This window comes from Brassica napus, chromosome C4, assembly GCF_020379485.1.
Source record: "Brassica napus cultivar Da-Ae chromosome C4, Da-Ae, whole genome shotgun sequence".
Classification (NCBI taxonomy): Eukaryota; Viridiplantae; Streptophyta; class Magnoliopsida; order Brassicales; family Brassicaceae; genus Brassica; species Brassica napus.
In genome coordinates, this window is record NC_063447.1 from 31587378 (window position 1) to 31605997 (window position 18620).

An 18620-nucleotide genomic window follows, 5' to 3' on the forward strand; every position below is an offset into this window, starting at 1 on the left:
GGATTTCTAAACGTTGCCTGATATGACGCACAGGTCCAACGAATTAGAGGCTGTTTACTCGGAGATAACCTCACCAAGAAACAAAGAAGTGTTCTACAAAGAACAAATAGATAAACTCAAATAAAAGGGGGAAAAAGCTTATCTTATTTCGTGGCTCTTAGGCCCTATATATAGGATTACAAGTTGTAGAAATCCAAAGAAGAATGTGCTAAAAACAAGACATGGAAACTAGAAATGAAGACTTTGACTAAAGACCGAAATTAATGATTTTTGTTGAATTCTTTTTCCCATGCACGACCAAGACTTCCTTGCTGACTCCCTCTTGACATTCTTGATGAGAATGGGCTTGAAATGGACTGAGGAAAGGTCTGGTCGAATTTGGTGTAAAACCGACCCAAATTGAATTTGTTATGAATTTTTCTTTGGGCTGAAAAATGCTCATTTCGCCCAGCAACTAAACCAGCTCCATCTTCAGTGTCACTTAGCTCATTCAGCTCCAAGCTAGTATCACTTAGCTCACTCAGCTCATCTAGCTCATCTACTATCACTTCAGCTGGTTTCAGCTCAAGCATACTCTCTTTAGCTGGTTCCAGCTCGTCCTCAGTCTCATCAGCTGGTTTTAGATCAGTATCCTCACCATTAATCCATCTTGGTTTGTCTTTTGTTGAAGAATCATCTGGCTCAGCCATGGTCGCATCATCCTGGCCCGGGTCTATGATCCGAGGCGCATCACTAAGGATTCTCGTCAACGTTGTTAAGGGACCAAAATGTTATGAAGACGTATGTACAGTTGGAGGTGTGACATATAAAGAGTGTAGGGATGCATGTTATGCAAGAGGATTACTTGACGATGACACAGAATGGCATGATGCCATTGACGAGCCTTCCCACTGGGCTACAGGACGCAGATTAAGAAGGCTGTTTGTCACTATCTTAGTTTACTGTGAAGTCGGCAGTCCACTAAATCTCTGGAACCACGCATGGAAGTCATTATCAGAGGACATCCTTTACATGAAACAAAAGGAATTCAGATTCCCTGGATTGGTTCTTCAGGATTCAGAGTTGCAGCAGTATACCTTAATAGAGATCGAGAAACTTCTTAAAGAGCATGATAAATCCCTTACTGATTACCCCAGCTTGCCATTACCAGACAATGCCATTCTCACAGACATCGCCAATTCGGTTTTAAGACAAGAGTTGAATTATGACACTGAGAAAGAGGCAAAGTTGCATGCTGAGTTGTTTGCTGGGATGAATGGCGACCAGAATAAGATTTATTCCTCTGTCTTAACTTCTGTAGAAAATGGAGACGGCCAGCTGTTCTTCGTTTGTGGGGCTGGAGGAACCGGGAAAACATACCTCTACAATACTATCATTGCAAAACTGAGGTCTGTTGGAAAAGTAGTAGTTCCTGTGGCATCATCTGGTATAGCTGCACTGTTGCTGCCAGGCGGAAGTACAGCACACTCAAGGTTTAAATTACCACTAAATTTAACCGAGCAGACAATGTGTGAAATTCACAGTGGAACAAGGCTAGCTTCCTTAATGGAGATGTCAGATTTAATAATATGGGATGAGGCACCGATGGCACACCGTCATTGTTTTGAAACACTGGACCGCACTCTCAGGGACTTACTGTCTGTACAGAATCCGGCAGCAGCAGAAAAACCCTTTGGTGGGAAGACTGTTCTACTTGGTGGTGATTTTAGACAAATATTACCAGTTATTCCTCAGGGAACACGCCAAGATACTGTCCTAGCATCAATCAGTAAGTCATACCTGTGGGCCTACGCTAAAGTCTACACACTCAGTATCAATATGCGTCTAAGAGCGGCGGACAAGGAATTTGCAAACTGGATTCTCAATGTCGGAAATGGGACAGCAGTGACTGTACCACCAGCTGAAGGAATTGATGAGGAGGGCCACCAGATTGTTGTCGACAAGCAGTTCATGATCAACAATTACGACGACCCACTTGATGCCATATCTGAAGCTGCTTACCCAAACTTTCTGGAAAGCTACAGCAACAGAGAGTACTTAACTGAGAGGGCAATCTTAACGCCCACAAATGAGACAGCACATAAGCTCAACAAACACGTACTCTCTAAAATTCCGTCTGAAGTTGAGGAATACTTGAGCTCAGATACTGTTGCCATTGAGTCCACACCTGTTGGAGACTGGACAAAACACTACACTCAAGAATATCTGAACTCATTAGAATTTCCAGGCTTACCTAACCACAAGCTAGGTCTTAAAGTCGGCGCTCCAGTGATGATGTTACGCAATCTCAACCAGAAATATGGTCTTTGCAATGGGACTAGAATGGTGGTCAAACGCCTAGGACATAGAGTGATTGATGCAGTCATACTGACAGGCACCAATGTAGGGGCGGAGGTATTGATCCCAAGGATTCAATTGTCACCAAATGACACCACAAATCCATTCACATTTCGGAGACGACAATTCCCCGTCAGACTATGCTATGCAATGACAATAAACAAGAGCCAAGGGCAAAGTCTCAAACAAGTAGCCCTCTATCTCCCTAAATCAGTTTTCAGCCATGGTCAGCTGTACGTTGCGCTTTCCCGAGTCACAACACCCGGAGGTCTCAAAATCCTAGACGCATCGTCTGACAAAAGTCCCACAGAGAGTGTCACTAACATTGTGTACAGAGAGATATTCGCAGCACTTGCAACAAGTGTGTCAAATGCAAACCAGAATACAACTCCTCACATTGACGGTATTAACAACCAGATTCAAAAAATTTTGCAGGTAGCAATGACGATGTGGTTGGAGGATAGGTACAACAGGGAAACCGTGGTGATCCCAAACGACCAATTAAACAGCTACCCAGTGAATGCAAATGCTTCCTCAGAGTCCTAACCTCCGTTATCAGCAGCAAACACCAGCAATTCTCCACCTTATGCTGCCTCCTAGATTACAGTAGAATCAACTCGGCGACAACAATAATATCGAAACACGAAATCAAAAAACGATTTCAAACAAATACTCTTTTATTTCCTCTTCTGTTCAAAACATATACTCTTTTTTGAAATTTGTGGAAAAAGGCGTCTCTCCAATCAAGTACACTTATATGATAATCCTGTATCTTTATTAAACCAGCTTTGAGTTTTAACACCAAATTGCTTCTACCACAATTATATCTAATCTGAGTGTCCACGGTCTAACTAAACCAATTACAACCGACACGTACCGTCTTATACCAAACTGTATTCAATTATAAATACAAACACTATGATTGGATAGTTTATAATACCATTTTCAAAACAGGAAAAAATAAAATCCGACTATCGTTGGCTACTTTAAAACAATTTAAAGTATATATAGCTACGACCAACATATTTAAATAATCCGATCATATAATACTCTCATGCGCCCAAGTGCCATTTGTCTTTCCGTTGAACCCCGTTATTATCTGATTCTGTTTCTGTTTTAAAAATAATACGTTTCAATGTTTATAAAGCTTACATACAAGCTCTTCAGATAACAAAAACTAAAAAAATGACCAACCACCAATGTCAGATAACAAGAACATAAAACAATCAACCAGCTATTTACATTATTAGTATAATAAAAGGGTTATTTGTAACCAAAAACCAAAAAAAGTTTTTAAGAGAGAGGGTAGAGATAGAAAGAAAAAAGCGGAAAGAGAATGAGAACTTGGTTTAGTCTGTGAATTTTGGTTACTTTAGCTATTGGGTTCAAATTCTCTATAATAATTATAATAAACCCAATCCATATAATATTTAATTAAAAACCTGGATGACATGCACGCCAACAAAAAAAAACTACGACAAACCAAATACATTAAACCCGTAAATCACCCTAATTCATTTGCTAACCCATGTAACCCAAATTACAATAAACCGCCCTTCATATCATAATGAAGGCCCAATCGTCTTACTTAAAACAAAAGTAAAAAACAAACTGACAATTGCTAAGCATGTTCATTTCTAAAGGCTTAAATCAATGAGGCCTACAACAACTATGGACCCAAACTTCACCAAACAAAAAAAATCCACTATCACCCAATAATACAACTCAAATTTTTCAGATAAATTGTTACCAAATACTCTTCCGAACAAAATCTTTACAAATTAAAAAAAAAATCCCAAAGTAAAACCACAAATAACGAGAACGAAATTAGCGCACATCATTAACAATTGTTTAAAATCAAATACCTCACACATTAAATATACCGAACGTTACATATCTGATATCTTTCATATCAATTACAATAACAACAAATAATTAAAAAGATTCACCCCACCCAAATATACTCATAACGTGCGCATCAAATCATGGTATATAACTAGATACAAAAAACGCCATCATCTAACCAAAAAAAAAACACACAAAATATAAAAATCAAAAAACAAAATGGGTCGCAATCATCCTCCTTCAAGGCTAGAGCAGCTCCCACAAGAAATCCACACAGAAATAATCTCACATGCAGCTAAAGCTTCAAGGGACACAGTCCGTACCATCATGACCTCTATTCCAGTTATGACCAAAGCTGCAATACATGATCGTGTTTACAAAAATATGCAGCTCTCAATCCTGACGGAGCATCCACTCACCTCACTGACCAGTTACACGGATCTAATGAGCAGATGTCTACAAGCCGGCAACCCAGAAGCTCACTATGTAAAAGGCATTCAAGAATATTTCCACCACAAAAACACTGTTGAAGGACTTTATCATCTTCACTTGGCTACTAAAGGTTCGTATCAAAATGCTTTCTATCTTTATGGCATAGTTATGTTATGCAGAGGAGAAATGGAAATTGGAAAAAACATTTTTGAGAAACTAGAGTGGCAACACTGCAAAACAACGGCTGACAATTGTTGGAAAGACATCAAAAGATCTCTTCACGGCATACATGTTGAAACACTTCCATGTTACATTGCCACTCTCAAAATGGTGAAAGCAACCATCACATGTCATCCGGGCACAAAAATGAGTCGATGCAATTCATACTTTTTCTACAAACAAATGAGGAAATTTGTACTTTTTTATTAAAATCTACTTTTTATTTATGTTCAAATAATGGCAAATGTTAGCCTCAGTTTCCTACTCCAAATAATAATTTGTGTTTGCCATTAGTAATAAAGTTACTTTCCTCGGTAGAGTTAGTGGGATTAAATTATAAATATATCTATTGTGATATTATAACCAATAATTTACTACGCTTTAACGAAAACTAATAAAAAATACACCATATTATTATATCATATTACTTTATTAAAATCATTGTTAAGGATGTTTGCATATGATTTAACATTTAACTAATTTTAAAAAATAATATTAGTTAGATATGATTTTTCCCATTTATTTTAAACTAATTTAGTGAATTCATATTTGTAACAGTTATTGATTTGTAATATTCCACCTTTTATAAAAAAGGAACTAAAATGACAAAATGGCACACTTAAAAATAAAATAAAAACATTTAAAACAAAAATAATTATCAACAATCCCGCGCGTAGCGCGGGCACCCCCCTAGTATATCAATAAAGTAAAAGTAGAAAGGTCTTCTGCTTCTTTAATTAATAAAGAAAATATTTGTGAAAATGACCATTTTATGAAAGTAAACATGAATTGTGGTACCAAAAAAAATGTAAAAGTAATTTTTTTCCGTGATATACATCTTGTATTTCTGTCAAATTCAGAAATAGTAAGTTTTAAAAAACTATTATATTAGTTGGATATATAATCTAAATTTATTTTGAAATTTTCAAATATTAATTATTAGGTATAGTTTAGTTGTGTACACAAATAACCCAAAATATAAAATTAATTTCAAAACGTTCTGAAATATAAGAGATCCAGTAAACATTCTCAGAACATTTCTATGTTTATTTATTTTTATATTAAATATAATATACTAATTTTAGGGTTAAAATCAAAATATATCTATAACTTAAGTTAATTTGAAGAAACTTCTGGATATAGATAATTTCATTTGTCTTAAATATTCATATTCTTATAAAAAAGTAAATCATGTAAACTACAATCAAATATCATATTATTTCATTATAACAAACTAATAAATTGTCTATTTAAAATAAACTAATACATATTAAAACATTAAGCCATATATTCTATAAAAGTATTATTTTAACCTTGTTTCTTCTTTTGAACATCTGAATAATTATGCTATTACAACAAAGAGAAATTACATAGACGTTATACAACCGACAATTCTACCAAATTATGAGATTACACGTCTGACTGCACCATACCAAGCCGCCTTATGAGATTCATGCCCGATGGTACATTCTGCCCGATGGTACGCCATGCACCATGCTGAAGAACTCTTATAATTTTTTTTTCCATAATATGTATAATTTGTATTTTTGGGGGTTTGAACTCTGGACTTCTTGGTGTAGAAAAATTAATGAATACTTAGGAAAACCACTAAACAAAAGGGCTTCAACTTTTAAAGATTGTTTCAAGCATAATATTTAATATAATAAAATTGATAATATTTTTTTGGAAGATGTATTATTAGAATTAAATTCTAAGTCTTACTTCTAATTATTTAATTATTTATACGTAGTAATACATATATGGTTCACATGCATATAACAATATAAGTTAAATTGATGACTTATAAGTCAAACTAATAAGAAGATAACAAATAGGAAAATTATCTTAAATTATAGGGAGAATGTGATAAATATGTAAAATTACCTAATAATATAGAAAATATGACAAATAAGCAAAGTTAGCTTAAATCATAAAAATATGACATATTAGCAATTATGGAAAATATGACAAATAAAAAAAATCAGTTACCTAAAATTATAAAAAATATGACAAATAAGCAAAATTAACTAAAATTATGGAAAATATGAATCATCAATCGTCTTGCTAGCTTCCTTAAGTAAACATTTCCGAACTTGTGATAGATAATTTTTTACGCTTGAGTGTGCAATCTTTAATGCTATAATACAAAATTAATTTGTAATATGTATATACTATTATGGAATATGCTGAATGATATATTCATTATACAGAATGATTTACAATATACAGACAGTATGTCTTAGGGTTTAGACCAACATTAATTACAATCAAGTCCCTTAATCTATAGTATCCTTATACCCTCCCTCAAGATGGAGGCAGTTCTTTGACACCAATCTTGCTTCTTAGTTCAGTGAATTGCGGTCATGGCAACGGTTTCGTAAGCGAGTCAGCTAGCTGGTCTTTAGTGTTGACATGTTGTACACGCAGTGCCCCAGTTTGAATGTTGCTAGAACAAAATGATAGTCAAGTGCCATATGCTTCATCCTAGAGTGGAAAACCGGGTTTCCACACATATATGTAGCGCTAATGTTATCACAGTAAATGACCGGTGAGGTGGGGAGTTTGATACCGATTTCAGAGAGGAGTGAGAAGATCCATCCAAGTTCTGATGCAGTGTTAGCCACAGCCCGATATTCAGCTTCAGTCAATGATCTTGCGATGCTACGTTTTTTTTGCGAGGACCATGAAATGGGCTGCCACCAATGTAGATAACATAAGCGTTTGTGGAGATGTAATCATCTGCATCGCCTGCCCAATCTTCGTCGGAGTAGGCATGAACCGTGAGTGGTGTAGTGGAGCTCAAGAAAATACCATAGTTTGTTGTGCCTGCAAGATATCTCAAGACACGTTTCACGGCTTTCCAATGAAGATCTGTTGGGCGATGAATATATTGTGAGAGTCTGTTGACCGTAAACTCTATGGACTTGTGAGAGAGAGGTACTGAAGACTTCCGAGGATAGTTTCGGCAGTAATTTCATAGGAGTGTTAACAGGTTTCGCATCAGCCATGTTGAGCTTATGAAGGAGATCATTGATGTACTTCTTTTGCATTAGGTGAAGTCCCTTTCGTGATCTGATAGCCTCAATACCCAGAAAGTAACTCAATTCTCCGAGGTCTTTAAGTGAAAATCGAGCACTAAGAGAGGCAATGGCCGCTTTGACCGATGTAGAGTCTCCTGCAAGTAGTATATCATCTACATATACCAGTATGTAAATGCAGCTGTTGCCTAATTGGTTGTAGATGAACAGAGAGGTGTCAGCTAGAGAGTTGGTGAAACCAGATTGCAGGAGAAAGTTACGCAGCTCATTGTACCATGCGCGAGGCGCTTGTTTGAGGCCATAGAGTGCCTTGTTGAAGCGACAAACATGATGAGGACGATCACTATCAATGAACCCCGGTGGCTGAGGGACATAAACTTCATCCATCAAGGTTCCTGGAAGAAAAGCATGATTGATATCGAGCTGATGAATGCTCCAGTTCTTTTTCACAGCAACATCAAGAACCATGCGAACTGTAGTCGGTTTTATGACCGGACTGAAGGTCTCAGAGTAGTCCAGGCCGCCATATTGTTGATGAAAGCCCCTTGCGACAAGTTTCGCTTTGTACCTTTCAATGGAACCATCTGCATGATATTTAATTATAAAAATCGGCTTACAAGTAATAATATTTTGCAATGTTGTTTGTTCTGTCAAGTCCCATGTGTGGTTCTTTATTTGAGCATTATACTCTTCACACATTGCATTGCGTCAATTGGGATCCTTGAGAGCCTCAGCTACAGTCGTTGGGATCTTGGGGTTGGATTTTTTTATAGTTGCCGTGAGGGTAAGTTTTGATTTGGGTGTGAAGATGAAGCAATGAGATATGGAAATGAAGCAATAAGAAACAAGAGGGAACCAGGCGAGTTTAAATCAAGCATGAGCTGAGTTACCTTGTGTTCCAAGTCTGTCCATACAACCTAAGACCTAGAGTGAATTGCAAGACAAAGAAAGGAAGCTGAATCACAATAAGGATGATCAGAAGAAGATTTCTTGTGCTGTAGACCGTTGGAGGATCAGATCACATGGGTTGGTTAAGGTTTCAAGTCAATGGAGACATTTAGGACATGTCACTATCCGGGACAGCCTGCACAGATCAGCCTTGTCTAGGTCTTCTCTTGTTTATTATTTGTCTAGGATTCTACTAGTTTATTATATCTCATCTGTCACCATGTACTTGTAACCTCTTTATATATGGGATGTTCCCATAAACAAATTAAGTAAGGGAATAAGAGATTCCTCCTTTTTACTCTCTCACTTTTCAACAATCTCTCTCTTTCTTATTCTTATGGTTCTAACTTAATTTCCTTAATCTATACACACAACCATCTCATAAATCACTAAAACTCACATGGTATCAGAGCATTTAAGCTCTTGAAACCTATTACTTCCACAAATCTTTCACTCTGATTATTTCTTTTTCACAAATCTTTTCTATTTTCTCTCATCATTCTTGAACTGTTCTTGAGTTGTTCTTGATGGATTCTGGAGAAAATTCAAAAATGGTTGTGATTCCGGTTACTCTTAAGGGAGCTAACTATCTGTTGTGGGCAAGGCTTGCTAAGACAGCTCTTGGAGGCAGATGCTTCTGGGATATAGTTGAAGAAGGCAAGAACCCAAAGAAAACAATCCTAGGAGAGGATGGTAGAGAAGTGGTGGTGAGTGAGGCTGGCGACAAGAAGAAGAATCAAGAGGATCTCATGGTACTGTTTATTCTTCAGTCCAGCCTTGATGCTTCACTCCAGGAAGCTTATGGCTACTGTGAAACTTCCAAAGACCTATGGGATACACTCAAGAAGGTGTATGGAAACCAGTCCAACATCAGTAGGGTGTTTGAAGTCAAGAGGGCTATCAATACTCTCAGTCAAGAGGACAATGACTTTGATAAACACTTTGGGAAGTTCAGATCTCTGTGGGCTGAGCTAGAGATGTTAAGGCCAGCAACTATTGATCCAGATGTGTTGAATGAAAGGAGAGAACAAGACAAGGTGTTTGCACTACTCTCTACTCTCAACCCTGGATACAATGACCTAATCAAGCATATCTTAAGAGACAAGGAACTCCCATCCCTTGAAGAAGTTTGTGCTAGGATTCAGAAAGAACAAGGATCAGTGGGGCTCTTTGGAGGCAAGCGAGACTTGGTACTAGCAAACCAAGCTGAAGGAGTTGCAAATAAAGGCACCTACAAGACTGAAGACAAGAAGGTGTGGATCTGTGATCATTGCAAGAAGAAAGGCCATGGAAAGGACAAGTGTTGGATCCTTCATCCTCACCTCAAGCCACAGAAGTTCATAACCAACTACAATGACGCAAGAGCCAACTTCTCTGGTGACATGGGAGAGCCATCTACTCCAGCAACCATGCGCTCTGATCCAGCAGGTGGTGAAGGCAAAGCTCTAGCTTCCAGTGGCAAACTTACCTTGAGGAACAATCAAGATGAAGTCATCAGACGTTCTGACATTGAGGCTCTAATCAAACTCCTCAAGGATAACTCTGGTAACACACTTGGTACCACTTTACATGCCTCCACTTGTGATATCTTGCTGAATGCTTTAACGGAACCTAAAATTACAAAATCATTAGTTATAGAATCAGGGGCAAGTCACCACATGATTAGTGATCTTAGATTAATTAAAAACATTGTTCCTGCCCTAGGAAATGTTATGATAGCTAATGGAGAGAAAGTACCAATCAAAGGTGTAGGTGATCTTAGGCTATCTGATAAAGATTTTAAGGCTTTCTATATGCCTAGTTTTACCTCAAACTTGTTATCAATTAAAAGAGCTACTAATGACTTGAATTGTAGTGTTACTTTCACTCCTAATGATGTCTACTTTCAGGATATTGAAACTAGTAGGTTGCTTGGCAAAGGTTTAACCAAGGGAGACTTGTACTTACTTGAAGACACTAAGCTATCAGCCGATTTATCTTATGCTCTAAATTCCATTTCTACTTTACCTAAAGATGTATTATGGCATACTAGATTAGTACATCCCCATTCTCGTGCTTTGAACATCATGATTCCTAGTATTTCCTTTAAAAGTGATTGTGAGACTTGTATTCTAGGCAAACATTGCAAGAGTGTGTTCTCTAGATCAAGTACTATTTTTGAAAATTGCTTTGACTTAATTCACTCTGATGTATGGACTGCTCCATGCATATCTAGAGAACATCATAAGTATTTTGTGACCTTTATAGATGAGAAATCAAAGTATACATGGATCACATTATTACAATCTAAAGATAGGGTCTTAGAAGCTTTCATAAATTTTCAAACCTATGTATCTAATCACTTTAATGCCAAGATTAAGATTTTGAGTTCAGATAATGGAGGAGAATACACAAGCAATGCTTTCAAACAACACTTAGCCAAACATGGGATGATCCACCAAACTAGCTGTCCATATACTCCACAACAAAATGGTGTAGCTGAGAGAAAGAATAGACATCTCATGGAGGTGGCAAGGAGCATGATGTTTCACACAAGTGTGCCCAAGTGATTTTGGGGAGATGCAGTCTTAACAGCTTGCTATCTAATCAATAGGATCCCCACAAAAGTCCTTCAAAATCAATCCCCTTATGAGGTACTTAACAAAAAAAAATCATCTATAGAACATATGCGTGTGTTTGGGTGTCTTTGCTTTGTTTTGATACCAGGAGAACAAAGAGATAAGCTATCAGCCAAGAGCAAAAAGGCAATATTTATTGGGTACTCTCCTCACCAGAAAGGCTATAAGTGTTATGTACCAGAGACCAGGAGGGTCTTAGTCTCAAGAGATGTGCAATTTGTAGAATCCAGAGGCTACTATGATGGAAAGAGTTGGGAAGAGTTAGAGAATCTGTCCTCCGGAGAGTCATAATATACCATGTGGAGAATGCAAACAAACCAGTCCTTGTAGTATATGGTCATCCACTTATAGATCCTCCCCATAGCAGTTTTTTTTCACATTACCGTGTTGGTGATTTACAGGTTGCTCACGATCAAGTCAAAAAGCTGTCAAAAAAACGTAGTACGTGTAGATGAGCACACGAATCTTAGGCTGAACTTGTTCAAAATACAATGAGGACCTAAGTTGCATGGAAACTCGGATGAAGGTACGTTTCACAGAAACGTTTCAGAAACGTTTCGGAATCAGAATCTCTTGAAAACTCATGAAAACTCATTAGAAACTCATTTCTTGAAAATCTCATTTTAGAAAATCAATGGGAACTTATGTTTCCACTTTAAAAACTTGTGATTCTGTAAGCTTTTTAAAACAAATTTTGTAACTTGTATCTTTATTTTGAGTTAGGCCACTTAGTATTGGATATCTGCTATTTTTAAATTTTAATATGATTTCGATGTTTAACTATTATTTGTTTCATTTTCGTATACTTAACATAAGATTGTTATTTGTTGATTTATATTCTTAGATAGACTAAACATAGAAAACAATTGTACTCACATGTAATAAACGTTTGTATTCCTAAAATTTTTAAAAATCACGTTTCGGATTCCATGCAACCTAGATGAGGACCTCTACCTGTGTTTAAACTTGTTCTTCTTTTATATCTTTAGTCAGACTTTTGTATCTAGAAAGAAAATTAATGGTTATAGGTCAAATCTATCTTAGTTATTTATTATTCTTTTATATCTTTAGTCAGACTGGCATCTGATTCTCCACCCACTACAAGAAAACAGCAAGGATACTGAGGGAAAAAATCGTCGGAATTTCGTCGGAATAACGTTATTCCGACGACATACCGACGAAACAAGTCCTCAGAAATAATTTCTCGGAATTTCTTCTTTCCGAGGAAATTCCGAGGATCACTAGTTTGTCGGAAATCTCCTCGGAATATACCGAGGGAGAACTTCGTCGGGATATTTCCTCCGAAGTTCATCGATCGATGCATTTTTGGACATATATCCATCGATCGATCCGTTTATAAAAAAACGTTCGGAATATACCGAGGGACATCTTCCTCGGAGATGTCCCACGGTATATTCCGAGGAAATGTGTCCCTCGGTATATTCCGAGGAAGATGTCCCTCGGTATATTCTGAACGTTTTTTATAAACAGATCGATCGATGGATATATGTCCAAAAACGCATCGATCGATCGAGTAAAAAATATAATTAATTTCCTCGGATTGTAAAAAATATTAATTTTTTTAAAAAAATAAAATTTTTGAAATTAAAATTCAAAAATATAAAATTAAAATTAAAATTGAAATCATATTAATTAATATTAAAAGTTTCACAAATAAAAATAAAACATTCTCAGTTTTTGGAAAAAAAAAACTACGGGTTTGGCACGTCCGGGAACACCTCGTTCGGGTACATCCTCTGCATCATCTCCATTATTTGCTGGTTCAGCCTCCTCTGTGCCTCATAGCCCGCCTGTTGAGCCGCCATCTGGGTTTCCAACAAAGATATGCGATCATCCTTGTCCTTCAAGGATGTTGTCGAGACCGGGTCTGATCATCATGAGACCTGTAAATTAAAAAAATATATTTAATAAATACAGAAATATATAAATTAAATTTTTTTTTTTAAATCCCAAATAATTTAATAACAAAAAAAGATTTATAGATATTAAAAATATTTAATAAATATATAAAAATAGTTCTAATAAACAAAAAATAGTTTTAATAAATAAAAAATAGTTTAATAATTACAAAAAAATAGTTTTAATAATATATATATATATATATTAAAAATATTTTTAAATCCCAAATAATAGTTTTTAATCACAAAAAAAGTTTTATAGATATTAAAAATGTTTTGTAAAATCCAAAAAATCAAATTTATATACAAAAAAGATTTTGTAAAATCCAAAAAATCGAATTTATATAAAAAATCGTTTTGTAAAATAAAAAAATCGATTTTATATAAAAAAATCGATTTTATAAATACAAAAAAAATAAAAAAATTATAAAAAAAATTCTAAATCAATTCAACAAAACAAATTATTCAACCAAATCACAATTCTAAACCTATTATACAACCAAATCACAATCCTAACCAATCACCCTAACAAAAATCTATCAAAACTAAACAAAAACCTAACAAATAGAACCTAAGAGAGTGGGATAGGGTCCTTACATGATTTGTGTAAGAGAAGGGGGAGATCGCCGGAGATATCGCCGGATTTCAGGGGGAAATCGCCGGAGAGAAGAGAGGAGTCGCGCAGAGGAAGAAGAGAGAAATGGGGAAGAAGAAGGGGCTCGTGGTTATAAAACCTAGGGTCCGACGGACATTATCCGTCGGAATTCCGTCGGAATTCTAATTTCAATTTTCGCGAAATATTTGCCCGGTAAAATGAAAATATTCCGAGGAAATTCCGACGAATAGTAAAATATCCGTCGGAAATACCGAGGAACTAGTGTTTGGGGTTTCAAAACATCAATTTTTTTTTGCCGTATTTCATTTCTTATACAATTGTAATGCATACCATTGAGGATTCTTTGTATAGATGAGCATAAACCATGAAATAACAAATTTCAAAACTAATTGAAAGTATTCCCTTTACCGTTCATTAAAAGGTATAAGTGTTTCTCTTATGTTGTGGGATTTCGTTCATACAATCGGAAAAGTGTTAATTATACGGTAAGGAACAAATTTTTGACTTCATAATGAACGTAATACACTTAATAAGGGTTATATAGATGTTATTCAAACCGCAAAACGTTGTTTTCGGTTTAAAAACCTTATTTCCTCGGAATTTCCTCGGATTATTCCGAGGGAATTCCGAGGAAACCCTTTTCTTCCTCGGAATTCCGTCGGAATATTCTGAGGAAATTCCGAGGAACTAGTGTTCGGGGTTTCAATACGTCAATGTTTTTTTTAAACGGATCGATCGATGGATATATGTACCAAAACGCATCGATCGATAGAGTATATCAGGTGTTCCTCGGAATTTCGTCGGAATATTCCGAGGCTTTTCCGAGGAAACAGGGTTTGGGGTAACAATGTGATCGATCGAGAACAAAATCTCGTACGTTTTTTTATAAACGGATCGATCGATGTATATATATCCAAAAACGCATCGATCGATCACTAAGATGAACCAAAGCGTAACAATGTGATCGATCGATTAGATTATCCCATCGATCGATCGAGAATCTCAAGCGTTCCTTGGAATGTCCTCGGGAAATCTTGTAAGTTTTTTTATAAACGGATCGATCGATGGATATATGTCCGAAAACGCATCGATCGATCACAAAGATGGACCAAAGCGTAACAATGTGATCGATCGATTAGATTATCCCATCGATGGATCGAACAAAATCTCGGGAGCCTTTTTTTAAACGCATCGATCGATCTGTATTTGTACAAAAATGCATCGATCGATGCGTGTGCGGTAAACAGAATTATATGGCAAAACCCGAACTTTTTGGATCAAAACCTCAGAACTCTCATCCCCTCCGATTTCCCCTATAATTCGACCCCCCCCCCTTTTTGGGCTCTATTCCCCTTGATTTTCGAGCTCTACCTGATTCCTACACTCGTTTTCACCCTAAGACATGTATACTCCGCGAATCTCCACATTCTCAAATCGTGTTCTTGAGCAATTTTTTGGGTTTTGTGAATTTCTTATTTCCGTGTTGATTCCTTGATCAAATATGCATGAAACAGATGTTTAAACATGGAATAGAACACAATTGTCTGTGATCAACGAGTTTGGAACAGGATTTGAGATGATTTAGGGATTGAGAATTTTTTTCAATTTGGTTTTTTTTATCACAACTCGATTTCGCCTTTCATTTTCATGTTGATTTGAGTTCTTAATTGATTATAACCATGTTGAGAACAAATCGTTGTTGAAATACATATTGGAATGATGAACCTGGGGAATGAACTGATTATGGATTGATGTTCCTTAGCTGAGTCGCTAGTGTTTACTAAACTCGTGTTAGTATTGTGCTGCTTTGAAAAACATATACTGCATACTCACTTGTTTCAAAGATTCTATTTTGTAGAGAATGAAGCGCACGAAAACATCAGCAAAGAAGAACACACAAGAAGAGGGTTCGTCTCAGCGAGAGAAGCAAAGGCCAAAGAAGTGGGATAAGTCTGATACCACCCACTACAACAACATGAAGAAGGTAGCCGTTCCGGCTACACAACTAGCATGTCCTGAGACGATGACAATATTGGGAATCAAATCAGACATTGAAGGGCTGTTCCAGAACATGGGTCTAGGCCAACTATGCAACCTCAACGAACCCACTTATCCGGAGTTGGTACGCCAGTTCATAGCATCCGCATACGTCAGCCATCCCGATGATAGCCATCAGGAAGGTTTTCTGGCATTCGTAGTGCAGAATATACTTTGAGGTATCTTTCACAGACCTCTGCGGACTATTTGGATAGAGTGCAGGGGAGAGGACATCTGGTCTTTATTGGACTTCAGAGCTGTTGAACTTCTGGGAAATGATTGGCACAGGGGTTTATAGATCTTCTCAGGCAAAGGAGTCACTTATCCGGAACCCAGTACTGAGATATGCCACACGCCTCATTGGCTCATTGCTATACGGGACAACCACAGCCGCATCAGTCACGCAATGGGAGTTGTGCCTCCTGTACCAAGGTGTGAGGCATTTGCTACCGGCATTTGGAAACTCTACATTCCCACCTGCTACTGCCTTCAACATGGGAGCGGTGCTGGCCGCAAACTTAGCAGGATACAAGGGGAAAGTAACCAAATCCAAGAGCAGTGCATGTGGATTTGGTGCAGTGATTACTCGGATCCTTACACATGTGGGTGTAGACTGCGAGAACCATCAGGTAGCACTGGACAGATCGAACAACATTGCTTGGAACTACCTGGATGTCATTTCTCTAGTAAGTAAGGAGTTCATAGATGGTCCCCACTCGAGGATCGATCGGGATGGTCCTTACGTCTACGTATTCCAGGACCGAGCGAAGAAAACACTCTACTGCCACCTGCCTCAGATCGGCCTGACTGCTCTACTTTCAGAGGCTGCAGTTGAGTTCCTACCCCCTGCTACCGCACTAGTAGACAAGCCATCCTTCTTCACGCCAAAATATCAGACCAAAGGCAAGGACGTGGATGATGAAGAAGGAGAAGATGAGGCTGCACAAGCCATTCCAGATGATTCACAACCCCATCAGCTACTCCCATCAGACTCCAGCCAGTACAAGCTGCAAGAGCTTCCACCGAACGCCACTTCGCGCCAGCAACAACATTGGAGAGATCAGAGCATAAAGACAAACAACGACATGCTACACAAGATCTGGGCTGCCATTTCACGTATCAGGCCGTGTCGTTGCCAAAAGGATGATGTAGTTCATCGGGACAACTCTCCATCCAGCTCTGGTTCGGGTTCGAGTGGTACACACAGGGTAAGAAAGAGGTCCAAGAGACCCAAAGATGCAGGAACATCTGGAGCAGGAGACGAGGAGTAGGAGCTATCACCGGCCAGTATTGCCATTTGATTTCCGACCGCGCTATTTTCTTTTCTTTTCTATTCTAACGTTTTATGGTCTTATTTTCTGTTGTCACACCAGGGACGGTGTAAACTAAGTCTGGGGGAGGGTACTTGTCATAGTTCCATTTAGGAATCTGCCATAACTTTTTCGGTTAATTTTGAACTTAGTTTTTTTTTTGTTTTTTTTCTTAATTATGAGTTCGTATTTCTTTTACATGGTTTCTTCGTTTTATTTGGTTGTGTTTTGAGTAGTTTTTAATTCGTATTCAGCTTTGCCTTGCTAGATAAACCAAATAACTAATATCTGAGTACCATTCTTTCAGCTATCAACTGCAGGCTGTGAAACATGGAAAAGCCACAAACATTGATCAACCAACAACATCCATGCTTTTAAGAATGTTCAAAGGATTCAAACTGACTGACCACTCAATCTACTCAAATTTTCTCATCTTGGGGCTTGGTATACACTAGGTTCGCTAGTACTACCATGTTCATAATCAGTTTCCCCATGATGATACCAAATTTTGTAACTTCGTGTAAACCCACTCAAATATAGATGAGTCCAAACATCCCACTCTTTAATAACCTTTCTATTTTTACAATTAGAGCAAGGACATCTTAACATACCTATTTTTGCTTCCGGTTGTCGGTGAACTAACCCCATGAATTCGGTTATACCTCGTTGGTATCCTTCCGTAAGCAATCTCGTGTTCGGATCCAAATGAGGTCGATCGATCCAAGAACGAAAATAATTTGAAGAAGACATATTTTTTATGAATCAAATTCGTGTGTAAATAGAGTAAGAGGGAGGATGAAGATATGGAGTGAATGAAGAAGAAGAGGACTGCTTGTATTTATAGTTTAAATCCTGCCGACAGACCGAGGAAATTCCGACGGAATTCCGACGCCAACGGTTAGTTCGTCGGAATTTCCTCGGAATTTTGTAAAATCCCCCAACGGCTCTCCAACGGCTATAATATTTCCTCGGAATTCATCGGTTTTTTCCGAGGAACACATTTTTCCTCGGAATTTCCTCGGAATATTCCGACGGATTGATATTTCCTCGGAATTCCGTCGGTATATTCCGAGGAAATTCCGAGGAAACCAAATTTTGTGTTTCCTCGGAATTTCCTCGGAAATTCCTCGGGATATTCCGAGGATTTCATTTTCCGTCGGAATGTCCGTCAGAATACCGCTGTTTTCTTGTAGTGACCGCAGCCTGATTCTGTAACTGGTGCGGTTTATGTTTCTGGCACTGAATGTGGTTCTTGATCTTGGTTACCTGACTCATGTAAAAGCTATGCAGTTAGATATGAG

At 37.5% G+C, this 18620-nt stretch overlaps 1 protein-coding gene across 1 annotated transcript; it reads left to right on the forward strand.

Annotated features, from left to right (window-relative positions):
- Nucleotides 1–687: 687 nt before the first annotated feature.
- LOC125586005 (ATP-dependent DNA helicase pif1-like) lies at nucleotides 688–2883 on the forward strand. The gene has a single exon (XM_048755768.1). The coding sequence runs from the start codon at nucleotides 688–690 to the stop codon at nucleotides 2881–2883; it is 2196 nt and encodes a 731-aa protein (XP_048611725.1).
- The last annotated feature ends 15737 nt before the right edge of the window (nucleotides 2884–18620 follow it).